General features: G+C 48.1%; 1 protein-coding gene across 2 annotated transcripts in view; it reads right to left on the bottom strand.

Moving 5' to 3' along the window:
- SLC35F4 (solute carrier family 35 member F4) overlaps positions 1-16,399 on the bottom strand; it is a 118,413-nt gene extending 102,014 nt beyond the window's left edge. For both annotated transcript variants that reach the window (XM_066552798.1, XM_066552799.1), the window contains exon 1: positions 16,196-16,399. In XM_066552798.1, the coding sequence (XP_066408895.1) occupies positions 16,196-16,298 (103 nt within the window). In that variant the 5' untranslated portion in view covers positions 16,299-16,399. The remainder of the gene's footprint in view (positions 1-16,195) is intronic.
- Positions 16,400-17,175: the final 776 nt, after the last annotated feature.

The following is a 17,175-nucleotide window of genomic DNA, read 5'->3' as shown; positions in this document are numbered from 1 at the left end:
AAAAGATAAAGATGATGACTGTCCAAGAAGTCAGAGGGAATTGGAAAACTTTCCTCCAAAATCAAATGGGAGCACGCATAGCATTAAAAATAGGTGCTGAGGCAGTAGGATTAAGGCATCCTTTCACCAGCCTTGAGGCAAAGGTTAAACTTGGTCTGGATTTGGACCAAAGGCTGCATTCCAAATTATTCCAGCTCTGAGCAGCTCCTTGCTCACACAGCTCCAAGCTGCTGGATATTAGCTCCATATACTGCTCCTGATGTAGTGAAGATTATGGGCTCTGCTCTGCTTTAACTTCACTCATCCAGTGGGGATAAAGTTTGAGTGAAATGTCCCCATGCCCAAAATCCTCAAAATTGAAGAGGAAAGTTTCAGAACTTTCTCTGCTCATCTCACAAGTCCATGCCAGGCAAGTGCAAACTCAAATTCACGGGCTGGTTGCCCTTTTCCTCGGATCCACTCCAGGCATGTGATATTTTACTTCCTCTGTTGTTTCCACTTTGATGTTCTGATGGAGCAGATGCCTTCACATCTCCACCCCCTGAAGACCTTTCAGAGGGCAAAGGGATAAACTTCTGGTACTTTATCTGATACTTCCATTATCAGCACATTTATAAAGAATATACAGAGTGTGAATAAGTTGCCAGTTATACCTGCAACCATCAAACTCAAAAGATCATCAAATAATTTATGAAAATTTTCAAGTCATCTAGTGATATGCTCTCCATCACCTGTTTATATTTCTGTGTTTATAATAAGATTAATCAACCAGACTAATTTTACATTTAATTATTGCTTTGCTCAGAAATGGAGGGCCAAAAGATTTCTCTCTTGGATAATTAATTCCCCTGGTTTTGACATCCTTCTCTGCCACATTACAAATGATAAGTCACTTATGATCCCAATTAATATCCAACCTTTAGCACTTTAACATCATCTCGGTATCAGCCACCTGAAAGCCAAACTGAATTTTGGATTTCAGCTCCAGAGCAGAGCTGTCCCATCCAGCAGCATTACATAAATGAGATTCACACCAGTGGGAAGAGCCTAATAGATTTTGTAGGTCAGCGCTTCTGGCAGATGTTTCTCTAAAGACTCCTTGGAGTTCAAGGGAAAAAGACTTTCAACTAGATTTTCGAAGGCACAGTCCAGTAAAATTAATAAGAGTGGGGAAAACACAGGAAAGGGAAAGACCTCGATTGATTTGAAAATGTTTCGGAAATTCAGGGCACGCAAGGATAAAATAAAAAATATTCCACAGAGAACAACTCAAAAATAAAAATAGCAGCTGTGGCTAAGAACAGCTCTTCAAAGGGATGTCAGACTTCACAATACTTTGTGCAGCAGCAGTGACTAAAAAGGCTTCGCGTTGTCGCCACATGGTGATATTAGAAACTTGCATTCGTTTTGGGGAAAACAAATAAATAACAACAACACATACAGCAGAATAATAAAATGCTGTCATGGGATGGGTGCTTTAAATCCTATTTTTAAACCCCTAGGGCATATTTCCTTGTTCAGTGCAGTCACCACAATGTCAAACTCTAATTTGCAACACAGGTCACAAATGCCACAACTGGCAACACGATGGATGGCATGAGTGGTAAAAACAATTCTTAAGGGCTTACCCTTTAAAATAAACAGAACTGGTGGCATTTCTTTATTGCCTGTTTTAAACCTCATCATTACACTGAACATTATATTCATCAACAAACTTTTATGCCTTATATGAGCCCTCTTGAGCACAATGTTTTCTTTCCCTGGGCTCTGAAATGTCTGCAGAAGCCATCCCTAACCTGCAGGAGAAAGAGGGAGAAGCTTTTCCTTCTCTGGGCACCATGACATACTTGTGAGCCTAATAACATCCTTGCAAAGTAGATAAAATATTAAATATTATCATTACATTACACCAGCAAAGAAATAAGGAGCCAATAGTCAGCCACCAGTTTTCTACAAGTGCAAAACTGACCTTGGATTTATTATTTCAAATAAGAGGAGATGATCATCATGAATATTTGATAACATTTTCTGTAATCATGATAAAACAACTCTATTCTCTCCATTTTTTAAAACTGCCAAGTGTTCACAACCATTGCCTGTGTTGCTCTACAGATCTTTACCAATAGCTTTGGTTCTGCAAAATAATCTTTCATTCACTGAATTTCAGATCAAAACCTGAAACTGTCCTGTGGCATCATTGCATCACCTGAAAGTCCCAAACAAAGGCAGGTGTACCCTGTGAGGCTCCTGGCATCCCACTACAGCCTGAGGAAGCAGCCAAAGAGTCCAAAGCAAATTTCTCTCCTCCCAGGATAGTATCTTATCTCAGTGCTGGGAGGAATTATGAAATAAAACATGTGTTAGCTCCACAGGATGTTTATTCACAGTAAACAGGCCAACATTTTGTTCTCTTTCCCCTCCCCTCTCTCCACAAAATCAGGGGTGGGAAGGATCTGCCTCCAAGATTTCATGGGAGTCACCCTCATTCCTCTTTGGGTGTGGCAGAAGGGCCACACCCAAAGAGCCAGCAGCAGCAGAGAAAAGAAATCCTAGAACAGCAAAATGGACAAAGCCACATCCCTACAAACTCATGGAAGAAACAGCCAAAAATCAAAAGCTACTAAAATAGACAAACACCAAGAACTTCCCAAAGCACAGATCAATGGTGGATGGAAACACACCAAGAACCTCCATTATTTTCTTCCCTGAACCTCTCCTGTTGATCACTGCCTGAAGCTGGATGTTAACTAGATGTGTCTTTAATAAGATCCCCAAAAATTGTATGCAGCATATCTCATCTCCAGGAAGGAGGTAATCCTACAGATTTAGAACTGAGAACCAAGAGCTCCCTATTTCTAGCTGTGTTTTTATAAGGTCCATCAGGGCTTCATGCCTTTTGTGCTCTCTAATTCCTGGTAATTTTACTTGGATTTGACCAACAGATTCAAAAATTAGATGTAAAAGGGGTAGGAAGGAGAGATGGTGTTCACATAAGTCTTGTTTCCTTAAGAAACCAGGTTAAAAAAACCAACAGCTGAGGAGTTACAAGACGTTCTGTAATCTGCTTTTAAAACACCCCGGAACGAGGCGCAAAGTCCTAACGGGGCATACGAGGATGTGTTTGACAAGGAGCAATTGCTCACATTAAGGAAAACAACATCATCCTTAAAAAAATGGTTCTGTGATAAAAGAGAGACCCAGTAGCAGCTCCAAAGAGAAGGAGAAATTATTCCATGATAAAAGAGACCCAGTGACAACTCCAAAGAGCAGGAGCCTGCTCGGTCACAGACCTACCCGAAGGCACAGGACAATTCTTGCCTTTCTAAATCATCCCTTTCACTCTCCTGCAGACCTTAACAGACTGCTAGAAAAATACCATGAATTATAGAGTATGAATGATGTCAAAGCCTGTTCTCTGAGGAAGGCTGGAACAGCAATCATGTATTCTTCAGTTTGGGAATACACAGACACAATTTTTGTTCATAGCCTATAAAGAAAAAATAAAAGGCTCTGCACATCAAAGGCACCAAATACACTTCCTTTCAGATCATCCCTTCCACCAGCCCAGTCTAACACCACAGACAGGGAGAGAAGAGAGGCTGCTAAGAGGAAAAGGAAAATCAGGACCATGGAGAGTGGCTAAAGTCACCAAAATACACAGAGAAAGCATAAATACAGCAGGAGACCCAGTGTCTACACAGCCAGTTCAAACTGCACTGTGCAATTCCAGCTGGCTTTCAGAGACACCTGAACATGACAGAGGATGGCTGTAACCCTCAAATGAAGTCCTATGAATCTTGTCTTTGTGTGCAAGGAGGATATTTGGCAACTCAGGCTGCTCTAAACTACAATTTCTGTCCACAGTACCAAGCAGGGAAACAGAAAAACTTGGGGATCATGAACAGAATGGGATTACTTGCTTTAGGCAGCCCCACACCATCCATCATCCACAGGGAAGACGTGAAGGGCAACAGTCATTAAAGCACCAGAGGATTCTCCTGCCCTAAGGTGATCATTTTCCAGGTGTCACACTGCTTCACCATGGAAAGGAAGAAGAAAGACATTGAAAATTATCAGAACCTTGATGTTGTTCTCCAAAGTCAGAAAATCTTGTTTAAAAGGTCTTAAGTTTTGTCTGCAACTAAACCAAAACCACCTGCAGCTGTGAACATCCCACATCTGGGAGCAGCCTTGGAACTAAAGTAAATCTGAACCCAGCCAGCTGAGCTCCTGTTCCTACAGAAAACCTGAGATTCCAGCTAAAATAAGAGACCAGAGCCAACATCTGTTAATAATGTGCAAAACAACAGTGACAGGTTTCTTCTACCCTCCCTTCCCCTACCCAAGGGCAAATCTGGGAGCTGCACCACCCACTTTTCTTTGCCTGCTTAAAGCAACAAAATAGAATGAATCTCTTACCTCTACAAAGTGCTTCAAAACTTCACCAAACTGCACAAATATTTTATACCAATAATAATTAAGGTGCACATTTTCAAGGCATACAAGTCAGGCACACAAAATCTGACAGCACTGCAGCTTCACACTCACACTCCAGTGGTAATTCCAGGTCTGCCCAAGAGCCTCTGGTTCTCAGAGGAGTCACTGCTGTACCTGTGCACAGTGTGAATATCTAAGGTTAAGGAAGCTCTCTTGATTCTGCCCAAATGCAGACACCTTTTCTTCTGGCTGCCTTCTCTGAACCCACAGCTGGGGTCGCCTGTCTCCACCAGGATGCTCAAAACAGTCTCTGAATTCGCTTCAAAGCAGAAGTGAACAAAAACACTACACAAGCCCCAGCTAGAAATAAAGTTGCCCTAATATCATCTAATTAACCTCCTTTCCAGCACTGAAACAAACAGGATGCCTTGGAAAACCCAGTTCAGCAGCCTCCTCACCACTTTCCCCTGCTGCAGGGGGGACAACTCCTGACTCTTTGAACAACCAGTCAGGGCTGCATCCTAGAGCAGAAGGACATAGGAATTTGTATTCCTGGACACACAGCTCCATGAGGAGGTCAGAGGATAGCTGAGCACTCCCCTGCACACTGAGATCAGCCCAGTGCTCCCTGCCTTGTGGAGCACAAGCACAGCCAAGCCCGTGCCTGCTGCCACAGGGCCCCCCAAGAAGAGGGACAGAAGGCAGGGCTTGTAGGGATGAATCACCTCGACAGGACACATATGGCTTGGCACACCAACAACAGCTCAGCTCAGTCTTTCAGCTGAAAAATGCCTTTTGTTCCTTCCTCCAAGGCTTGTTTTCCAATGCATGGGAAATGTGGCACTTCTTTAGTTACATTTCAGACCTCGATTCTTTTTCCTCAGCAGAAATGTTCTTGAAATATTTCGTGTTCTTATCTAATTCCTCACTTTTTTTTTTTTCCATTCCATCCTAGCCTGGAAAGAAGAAAAAATTGATAGGAAATTGGGAAACTTCATCAAATATGTCTCTGGTAAATGCTAAGTTCAATCATTTTCCACCTGGTCTTTGTGTTAGCAGCCCCTCTGAGTACTGAGCACTGGGCAAAAACTTTCTCACACACAGAACCAACCCTCCTCAGGTAAAAGTCCAAACCATGGTACAGAAACACCACAGAAAGTTCACCTTCCTTCTATCCATGCTGTCAGCACTGAAGAATTTCCTCTGGTGAAGCACTTTGAAGCATCCCACTTGCTCACAAGCTGCTACAAATCCTAGCCCCTGTAACGTATCACACAACAGGTTATTTCTGGCACTGCAGAGAAAAACCCCAATCTGCACCCACACAATTCCAGGGCTGCACACTCCACATGCCAAGATTCATCTAAGAAAAGATTTTAAAGTTCCAGGATTCAGATATGCAAAAGAAAAGGGTTGCAATGACTGCACTTGTCCACTGCTTCGTAACAACTCTGCCATCTCACTTCAAGATGCAGAATATAAATCACACCATGAGGAATAATTTTCTCTCCCCTGACAGAGAACGTGTGTTCCAGCCCTGCTTCATGCTTATCTTACACAGGCACAGGTAATTCCAGGGCTGTCCTTCAGGGATATGATGCCCATTACCTGGAAAGACTCTGCAGAGTTGTGTTCCCAGGAATCCTAGGAAAATCAGCCCCCAGCAGGAAAGTATATTTTTTCATTAGGTTGCCAACTACCCCATTAATAATAGAGGTGTGTTAGCCCTAGAAATGCCCCAGAAGGCTCAGCCTCCACTGGAAAAGGGGGAGCTGTACTGGATATTGCTTCAGCAGGAAATTGCTCAAGCAGTTCAGTGCCATAAGCAGCAAAAAGGAATAAAACTGGAAGAGTCACCAAGTTGGCCTCAAGTTACAATGTCTTTCTGACTCTGGATGGAGAGTTCACTGCCAGGACTAAAACTGGTCTGAAAGTGGATCTGGGAGACCTGTTTTAGTGGAGTTTTACTGACTCATGAGCTGCCATGCTGGTGCTTGCCTCTCCCTTCCTCTACCCCCAAAACATAGTTGGAAACTTAAACAAGAATCAAAACAGGCATGGGAGCTCTTCTGTTATCAGACAAAAGAGACTGGACATCTCTGAGACAAGGAACAGATTTCAGATTGCCAGAAACAGCAGGAAACATCATATTCCACCCTGGAGCCAAAACCTCCTCCTCTGCCCCAGGACAGGAGCAAATCATCTTCTTTTTCCTTTTCTCCACAAAAGGCACAGCAGAGGCTCCTTTTTCACTGTCTCATTCACTACCCCTGATCCAGCCCAGCTGAATGCAGGAAAGGGCAAGTCCATTTTACCAAAAGTATTTGCAAGGGAGGTCTAGGAAGAATCAATATGTTTTTAAAGGACTAACAGGAATGTCTTTGTGTGGCAGACACACCAAATCCTGTCACTTGAGCACATCCTGCATGCCTTGGAATAAATTCACTGCTCTCACTTACAGCTCTGTGAAAGCCATACCCTGGGCATTAGCTCAGCAAAACCTCACAGCTCCCACCTCCCTGCAGTGAAATCTGCCACTCTGCACAGGGACAGCCCAAACTTTTGGCCACCAGGGAGTCTCACTTCACCTCACCACAAGAAAAAACAATTTTCAGTCTCACTAAGTAAGAGCTGGTCCACTTGGTAAATAATTTAACCGCTCAGTTAAGCACTTTGCTTTTTGTTCCCCCCACCCTACTCTCACATTTGCCACAAAGAGACACTGACTTTTTTTTTTGCAGGTATTTTCATTATTCATTGCTGTGATCATTCAGCAGCAGGTTTATGTGAAAAAATTCCTGCCACCAATCCTTCCACAAACAGTAAGTTCACTTTCATGGGTGAATTCCCATGAAGGCAGTTGAGCAAAAGCCCATCAATTTCCAAATGTGCAGAAGAAATAATTGCAAACCTTTAGAGCTGCTATTAAAAAACAGGAATGTAAGCACTGGGGGGATAAAAGTCTGCCAGAGCCATCTGCCACTTGGCAGGATCATTTTACCACATTCAACCAGGACCAAACATGCTGCTGCCTGCCTGAGTAGATGGGGAAGGCAATGTCAAGGAGACAGTGCTGGAAGGACAATCAAAATGAGGGGTATCCCTTCTGTGCACTCCAGAAGAGCTCATGGCAGCTCCAGGTCATGTCCCCCTGGTCTGTGAGCTGCAGCCACACTTTTAGGCAAAGCAAGAAAAGGAAGTGCAGCTCCATGCAGCCATGATGATGTTGAGCAAGGTTAAAGCCACCCCAGGTGAACCAGGTGAGGCAGGAGGGGGGTGGGAGCTGTGCCACCATCCCGGCCAACACTCAGAGGGCCAGGCAGCCAGGAAGACTTTCTGTGACAATCACAGAATCACTGAGGCTGGAAAAGACATCTGAGATCAAGTCAAACCTGTGAGCAATCACCATCTTGTCAACCAGACCAGAGCACTGAGTGCCACCTCCAGCTGTTTCTTGGACACACGACTTCACCACCTCCACGGTCAGCCCATCCCATTGCTCAACAACCCTTTCCATGAAGAAATTCCTCCTGCTGTCCAGCCTGAACCTCCCATGGTGCAGCTTCAGGCCATTTCCTCTCATCCTGTCCCTTGATCCCTGGTCAGAGTCTGACCCCCCTCAGCTGCATCGTCCTGTCAGGGAGTTCTGAGAATGAGAAGTTTTCCCCTGAGCCTCCTTTATCCAGGCCAAGTCCCCCAAGCTTTCTCAGCCACTCTTTACATGACTTATTCTTTATACCCTTCCCCAGTTCTGCTCCCTTCCCTGGACATGCTCCAGCCCCTCAATGTCCTTCTTGTCATGAGAGTCCCAGAACTGGACACAGCACTCGAGGTGTGGCTCAGCAGTGCCCAGCACAGGGAATGGTCACTGCCCTGGTCCTGCTGGACACTACTGCTGACCCAGGCCAGGTGCCACTGGCCTCTTGTCCACCTGGGCACACCTGGGTTCATGTCCAGCCTCTGTTATCAGCATCAGTTCCTCTTCCAACTTTCCAAACACTCTGCCCCGGCCTGTAGCTCTGCATGGGCTGCAGAGACCCATGTGCATGTGGCCAGAGTGCATGACCTGGCAACTGCTCTTCCTGAAACTCTCACAATTGTCCTCAGCCCATGGATCCACCTGGCCAGATCCCCCTGCAGAGCCCTCCTGCCCTCCAGCAGATCCACACTCCCACAGAGCTTGGTGTCATCCACAAACTCACTGAAGGACACTGGACTCCTCAACCAGATCATCAGTAAAGTCATTAAACTGAAGGGACACTGGACTCCTCAACCAGATCATCAGTAAAGTCATTAAACTGAAGGGACACTGGACTCCTCAACCAGATCATCAGTAAAGTCATTAAACTGAAGGGACACTGGACTCCTCAACCAGGTCATCAATAAAGTTATTAACCTGAAGGGACACTGGACTCCTCATCCAGATCATCAGTAAAGTCATTAAACTGAAGAGATACTGGACTCCTCATCCAGATCATCAATGAAGTTATTAAACTGAAGGGACACCTGACCCCTCAACCAGATCATCAATAAAGTTATTAACCTGAAGGGACACCTGACCCCTCAACCAGATCATCAATAAAGTTATTAACCTGAAGGGACACTGGACTCCTCAACCAGGTCATCAATGAAGTTATTAACCTGAAGGGACACTGGACTCCTCAACCAGATCATCAATAAAGTTATTAAACTGAAGGGACACTGGACTCCTCAACCAGATCATCAGTAAAGTCATTAAACAGGAGTGGGCCCAACACTGAGCCCTGGGATCACCACTGGTGACCCAGAATGAGCACAGAAGGGCAGGGGAGCTCAAAAGCAGGCAGAGAGCACATGTAGAAAGCTACCAAGTTATAGAGAGCACATCCTCCACCTTTAGCACCAGGCCAGCTACACCAGGCTTGCTGTGCAGTCACCAGTGGAGGCAGAGATCACTCCATCAAACTTATGGCTTGTTCTGAACAACCTCTAGCAAATTAGCATCACTCCCCCCATCCTACTGTCTCAATTTTCCCTGCCAAAGAGGGGTAATTTTTCTCAAAATCTTGGCAGATGTCTTTATGAGGCATCTTTAGAGCTTGGGAAATAATTCTTACTTAAATACATAAGACCGTGCAAGATTTTTGGCCATTACTCTCAACCTTCTGCTAATTTCCAGCCTTAATTTATTCATGGCCTGTTCCTACCCATTTGCCTGTGTGCCAACATGCAATTTCAGTTTAAATAACTCTTCTTTCCTACATTTCCTTGTTCATCCTCCCAAGATGTGTTTGGAGCAGCAGCCCTGTTCCCATCCTGGCGTGGGAAGGCCCAGCTCTATCAGCTCCCCTTGCAAGGATGTGCTCTTCACTGCCCTGCTCATCACAGTGTCCTTCCCAATTTGGCTTCATCCCTTCTGCCCACAGATGTCCAGAACTGTGTCCATGCCCAGTTTCACAGCTGAGCTCCTCAGGGATTTGCCCCCAAGGGGATGAATCAGCCCCTGAGGGAAGGGCTGAAGCAGTTTCCTCTCCTCCCAGGTGATGAGACCCCTCAACTTCCACAACAAATGATGTTCCCAGGTGAGGGGAAGGTCCCCTATTCCAGCTACCAGTGCAAGGCTGCCAGGCCACCCCCTTCCAGCACAAACAGAAACCCACACAAAGCCTGGCCCTATTCCACTGAAGAAAACAAACCTGGTCTTGCCAATATTAGTCGGCAAAGGAGTATTTATAAAATCTGTTTTGCTGAAAGAAATTACTTCATAAGTTACTGCTACCAGTGCTGATACACAGCCATACTTTTTTTTTTTCACCCAGAGAGACAAGTCTGTGAGAAAAAGCAGCTATGACAGGACTGCATCCTGTGCCATGATACCCACTTGTGCCCCAGAGCTGGGGAGGGGAAATTGTTAAATTGGAAATTTGCAATCCAGCCCTCACTGCTGCACACCCCCCAGGGAACAGCCCCCCTATGGAAAACCCCTGTCCAGTGGGGAAAGGGAAGGCTTTGAAATAAAGCTCATTCCAGGCTAGCTTTGCATCTGGAGCCCCTGCAGCCCAAATGGTACCAGGTGGCACAGGGACACTGCCACAAGTGGTACAAGCCAACACAGCCCCGAGGCTCCAACTCACACAGAGATTCAGACACTGCTTCCTCCCTCCCAGACCCCTCAAACTCAGCTCAACAAAACCAGCCTCATCCAGCAGAAATTTCCAAGCACCTTTCCTGGAGTTCCCCTTTCCCAGCCTCCCACTGTGCCTGACCAAGGGCTCTGGGAATGCTGGAGGAGCAGCTGGGTGCCTCCAGTGAACAGAGGGAGACTTTGTTCCTCTGGCTGGAAGTGACAAGGCACCAGGAGGGCAGGGTGCTCAGTAAGCACAGAGAGATGATCTGGGTTTGCCATGTGATTTGTACTGCAGCAGAGCTGCTGGCACAGCTGCTGTGATAACCAGGAGAAAATTCTCTCCAATGCTTCAGAGGTAGCTTTTCCCTCCACAGCCTTTTCCTCCACACAGGGAGCAAGAGCTGAATTGTCAAGCCACCGATGCTGGCTCAGCATGCCTTAATCCCAGCCTTATTAAGGCAAAGCAATTAAGCAGGGACTTAACTTTGAAGGCATTCTCAAAGCCCCGTGGCTTAGAGCAAGCTCAGACTTAAGTAGGTGCTTAAGCTCAGACTGCTGACTCGAGGCTGAACTTGCCAAATTAAACCACAGACCTTTGCTAGAGCTGTTCTGCAGGGGAGCAGGAAAACACACAGCTTGCTCCTGACAGCCACTGTGCTCATGGCAAGGACAGGTCCAGCATCTCCCCAGGCACTGCTAAGGTCACACGCTGCTGGAAGGGCTCTCCAGCTCCCTGACAGACACCAGCAGAGGCATGGTCACCCAGTGTCCCACCGTGAGCCCGGTGTCACCCAGGCTCCCACCGTGAGCCCAGTGTCACCCAGTGTCCCACTGTGAGCCCAGTGCCACCCAGTGTCCCACCGTGAGCCCAGTGCCACCCAGGCTCCCACCGTGAGCCCAGTGCCACCCAGGCTCCCACCGTGAGCCCAGTGTCACCCAGTGTCCCACCGTGAGCCCAGTGTCACCCAGTGTCCCACTGTGAGCCCAGTGTCACCCAGGCTCTCACTGTGAGCCCAGTGTCACCCAGGCTCTCACTGGGAGCCCAGTGTCACCCAGTGTCCCACTGTGAGCCCAGTGTCACCCAGGCTCCCACCGTGAGCCCAGTGTCACCCAGTGTCCCACTGTGAGCCCAGTGTCACCCAGGCTCTCACTGGGAGCCCAGTGTCACCCAGGCTCCCACCGTGAGCCCAGTGTCACCCAGTGTCCCACCATGAGCCCAGTGTCACCCAGTGTCCCACTGTGAGCCCAGTGTCACCCAGTGTCTCACCATGAGCCCTGTGTCACCCAGGCTCTCACTGGGAGCCCAGTGTCACCCAGTGTCCCACCGTGAGCCCAGTGTCACCCAGGCTCCCACTGTGAGCCCAGTGTCACAGCCCTGCTGCTGCACAGCCTCGTGACAGCACCTTCTGCACCCAGCAGCTTACACAACTCCATGGTTCCAGGTCAGGCCTGAAGGAGAGGAGAAGGGGAGATCCAATCAGCAGGGGATAATGTCCAAAAGAACTCGTTTAAAAGTCCAGCAAGTGCCTGAAGGAGGTGGGTGTTCATAATCTGCAGGGGTGGGAATCAAAGCCTCCAGCCACAAGTTAAGAGAAGCTCTCCAAGCAGGATGAAAAGGAGGAGGTGATGGTCCATGTGAGGAACCACTGCATTTTCAGTAAAGTTGTGCTGTGCTTGCTCAGCTCCTGAGAAAGCAGCATTACAGAAATGCAGAGCATCCTGCAAGACATCAGGCTTTGTGGGAAGGGCTCCATCAGAAAGACAACACAGGCAGAAACTTGATTTGGTGAAGCTGATGAAGATCAGAGATGAGAAACTCTGACTGCAGCAGTTTTAATTCAGTGGACGGCACAGAAGAGGTGTTAGGACAGACTTGAAGGAGAGGAACTTTGTAGTGTGAAAGTAAAAAAGGTTTCAGTACTGAGATGAAAGGCACATGGGGTGGCAGTTGGAAAGAATGGGAGAAAAAGGAAAGAAAAACAAAAAAATAAAACTCAAAACCCACAAAAAACAAACCTCATACGTACTCTTGACCCTGGAGACTCTAAACATTATTTTATTGCCAGCAGAAAAGTCAGAGAAGAATGAGAAGTCACAGCAAAGTTCAGGAGAGGGAACAGAGTCTCCCACTGTTTGTGTAGATGATAAAGTTCCATCAGACCAAATGAAGTTGCACACATGGAAACGTGGAGACAAGGGGAGCTTACATGGGAGCACCACCTGCAGCCCCAGGTCAGAGGATGGAGCATCTGAGCTACAACAGCACCATGCCCTGGAAATGATGAATTCCAAAGAAATTGGCTGGAAGAGAGACACAGCCCTGCTCCCTTCCCACAAAAGCCAGATACCTCATACAGAGTCTGCACATTTAAAATGCAAGAAGTGAGGGACCAAGCCATGAATCCCAAGGCACAAGTTGAATGGGATCAGGAAGAGCCCTTTCCATCTCAGCACAAAGTGGAGGGGAGGAAAAAATTGTATCTTTTTCTTGTTAGGCAGGATATAGGATTTTTGCAATAGGCATAGATGTCAATACCAGACCAAAATACATTTTTCTGCTCATTCAGATGATTTACAGAGAAATAAAACAGGTATTTTCCTTCTCGAGCAACTTTTTAAAGGATAGATAAAATGATAAAAGTGCCTGACTTAAAATTAATAAAAGAATCACCACATGCACACCCCAAGTCTGAAGTAGGTTAATGCACTCAAATATGGATGATGAGGCACAAGTCACTAGAAAATACTGCAGTTCTTTGTGATAACAGCTCTTGAACACCACAGTGCTTTAACTTTAGATTTCATGGCCATTTGTGAGCAGCCCTCAGCCTTCCCTCCCAGAAACCATGGCATGATCTCCTGTTAGACCATGGAACAGAATGCACTGAAGGAGGGATGCAAATCACCAGCACATTTCACAGAGCCTTGGGCTTTCCTTGTCATCTTCCAGGTACCTCCCAAGAGTGAGCAGAACAGCAGCCACCCACTGCTGCCTTCAGCTTCCCTCAGTGCATCCTTCTGCCCCTGCTGGGGACAAAGAGGAGCCTCAGGGAAGGTGGTGACCATCAGCAGGCTGTCACCACCCAAATCATGTCCCCCTGTCCATCTGGTGCCTGGCCAGCTCCCTGCTCAGAAGCAGAGAGCACAAAGCCATCCTGGGGACAACAGCTCTTCCTCAGGCAGGCTCCAGGACAAAGGTGACAAAGCACAAGCAGGTGACTGCACATGCACTGACAGGAAAAGGGCCCCTCTGGCACTGGGGAGGGTATGGACACAACCTGCCTGGAATTCTGAGCAAGCTGAGTGCCACCAACATTGTCCACCGGAGCTAAAACTGAGTTTGGATAGTGGTGACAAAAATTGTGCCCTCACCGAAATAAACTGAGATATCAAATCCATTCATAATTAGGGCTACAAACTGCCCACCTTGCATGTTTACAGTGCTGCATCTGTGTGAACAATTAGCCACCACAAGAACTGTCAGTCAACAGAGCTTTAGAGCACCTCTTAAAGGCAGTAAGCTGGCCAAGACACAGGAACAGAGTAAGAACTCCAAGCCAGGACCTCCAAGAATGACTCTTGCTTGAGTGCCAGGGGAGGTATGCTCATGATGCCTGGTTCTACCTTGGGTAAGGCCAGAACATCTTTGTAGAGGCATTCATAAACCCAAACCACACAGTCACAAGGATAAAGCAGTCATCTGCCAACTGCAAGCACTCCAAAAATTATGATGACGGTTCCAAAACTTAGGAGATTGCTTTAAAAAGCACTCACAACTTAGAAGGGGTTCACATATTTCATTTACCCAAAGGCACTGAAGTATTGGAATACCTCTGATTTACACACTTGCAGATTTCCTCTTTAAACATGACAACCACAAATGTTGCTTATTTTCTTCAAACAGCAAAACATGAGCTACTGATCATTTTGTTTTGCCTCAGCACCCAGCCAGAAAGGCACAAAAGGCCAAGAGACCTGCAGTAAAATCCCAAGACTCAGCACTTCTGAAAGCCTTGGCCTCTCCTGGCATGCTTTTTCTAGTTTTTAAGCAGATGCAGTTTGTAGCATCTGCAGAACCTGGTCTAAGAGAGCTTTTCTCTGTCCAGGCAGCACTCTGCTGCCATTCCCACTGCACCACACAGAGCACTTGGATTGACAACGCTGGATTCAGATCTCTAACTTGATGCAGACTGGGAGTGTTGCTGCAGACTGAAAAATTGCATTCTGCCACCCAAGCAAACTTGCAGCAAACTATTAAGCCAGAATCCTCACCCTTCTCTGGTAAATCACACAGTAGAGATACTGTGGAGCCACTACAGAATTTGGGACACAGGTCCCACCTGGCTCAGACTTAACTAATCCCTGGACTGACATTTAGCCGTGCCTCCAGATTGTTTAGAGCTTCTTCCCCACTCCTCTGACTGCAGAGAAACCAAGTGACCTCAACAGATAAATGCCCATAACACCTGTCAAGCTGTTAGCATGCCACAAATAACAGATGGATGAAACCACTGGGCTTGACTTGGATTTTTCAGCTGATTATTGCACAGAGAAATTTTTATTTATTAAGTGGCTCCAATGCATGCCTTTCCTCCACCATAAAAAGCCTGCAGATGTGTTTTTCTGATATTAGCAGTTTATTAATAGTGTTTTGGTTTATTATTGCATTGGAGCTGGAGAATACTGTACTGTTCTGGAAAGCTGAGTATTCCAAGGGGAATATGCAGAACAAAGTCTGCTCCTTAGTGCTCACCTCACCCAAGTGGGCTCCTTGCCTTTCCTTTATTTTGCCTCTCACTTCGCCTTAATTCCTCTTCTGTTCATTAAACTATGGCATGTTATAGTTTTGCCAACTGCAAAGCAACTACTAATACAATAAAACCTGATTGCACACATTTCCTTGGTGGTAAAAATGAATGATTTCTTTCATTAGCCAAACTTTCCCCATCAAACAGAGCGCTGGGACTGCCAGAATTCCAGAGAAACCCTCTCAGGCTCTCCCAGCTGCTAGAAACCTGCTGATCCTAATTAAAAACTTCAAAAGAAAAAAAAACTAGAGAATTTCTGCAAGGGCCACCTGCTTTATTTTCTGCTTCTTCGTTGAAGAGAAATAAATAAATAGAATGCGCTCCATAGAAAGGAAAGACCCCGAACCAACACCAAGCCCCTAAACCACAAGTGTCTGGCAATAAAGGACGAAGGAGCACCCCATGGTCGGTAATTCCCCACTTTTCTGGAAAAATCTCACTCGTTTCGAGAGGAAGATGAATAATTCAGGAGCCGAAGCGCCCGCCCGGGGGGACCCACCGGGACCGAAACTTTCCCGGTGCGGCGGACGCGGAGCAGGCGGAGAGCGAACCCCCCCCAGCCCGGCGGGGATGAGGGTGGGAGGGGTAGAAATAAAAAATAAACCCTAAAACGCCAGCCCTGAGAGGCTGGGAGCCGCGAAGTTCCGCGGCCAAGCGCCGCCGCCCCCGTCTCCAGCCGCAGAGCCGCCGCGTCCCCTCGGGGCACCGCGGGCACCCCGCGTCCTGTGCCCCACACTCACCCCGAGGGATGGGGCAGCACTTAGGGGGGGGCATGGCACCCTCAGGGCTCTGCCGACACACACACCCCCCCTAAAGGGCCGGGAGAGGCTGGAGGGAGCCTTACTTTTCTGGCTGGAGTATCCCGGGTAATATCCATAGTAGCCGGTGATGCGCAGGATCCTGTCCTCGATGGTGGCCACGCCGTTGGGTGCTGCCTTCCCATCCATAGAGGGAAGGAGCCGCGCGGGGCGGCCGGGCGGGACGGCGAGCGCAGCCGGGAGGGCAGGAGCAGCAGCAGGAGCAGGAGGAGGGGGAGGAAGGAGAGGAGGAGAGCAGCAGGAGGAGGAGGAGGAGGAGGAGGGGGAGGAGGAGCGCGGCCGCCGCAGCTCGCGGTGCCGGCGGGGCGCTCGCTCTGCCTCCGCCGCCTGGTGCAGGACGGGCTCCGCAGCGCGGCCCCCGCCCTCCGCTGAGGGCACGGAAGGCAGCGAGCGGCTCCGCCGGGCCTCAGGCGGGGCGGGATGCGGGCCGGAGGGTCGGATCCTGCCCCCGGCACGCTCAGGGGTCTCTGGTGCCCCGGTTGGGTCGCTGTGGCTGTGTGAGCGCCGCTGTCACCCCGTCATTCCCCAGAGCCCCGGGGGCTGAGCGGGCTCACCCCGGCACGGGCGGCGCTGCCCCGGGAGCTGCGGGTTGTGAGGGACACGAGGGTGTCCTGAAGTGCTCCTGCAGGATCAGACCCTCAGATCTGACCCCCCGAGGGCTGTACACAGGTGTCAGAGGAAGGAGAGAGTCCTTTAATTCGGACTCTGAGGGGACGAGGTTTCACCACTCCATGCTGTGCGTGTCACAGAATGCTTTGGGTTGGGAAGGAGCTCCAAGTTCATCCAGTTCCACCCCCTGCCACGGCAGGGACACCTTCCACTATCCCAAGGTGCTCCAAGCCCTGTCCCACCTGGCCTGGAACATTTCCAGGGATCCAGGGGCAGCCACAGCTTCTCTGGGCACCTTGTGCCAGGGCCTCCCCACCCTCACAGGGAGGAATTCCTTCCCAATATCCCATTTAGCCCAGCCCTCTGGCAGTTTGAAGCCATTCCCCCTTGTCCTGCC

Source organism: Molothrus aeneus, chromosome 6 (genome assembly GCF_037042795.1).
Source record: "Molothrus aeneus isolate 106 chromosome 6, BPBGC_Maene_1.0, whole genome shotgun sequence".
NCBI lineage: Eukaryota > Metazoa > Chordata > Aves > Passeriformes > Icteridae > Molothrus > Molothrus aeneus.
The sequence above is the reverse complement of the archived record's forward strand: the minus strand, read 5'-3'. Positions and strand labels throughout refer to the sequence as shown.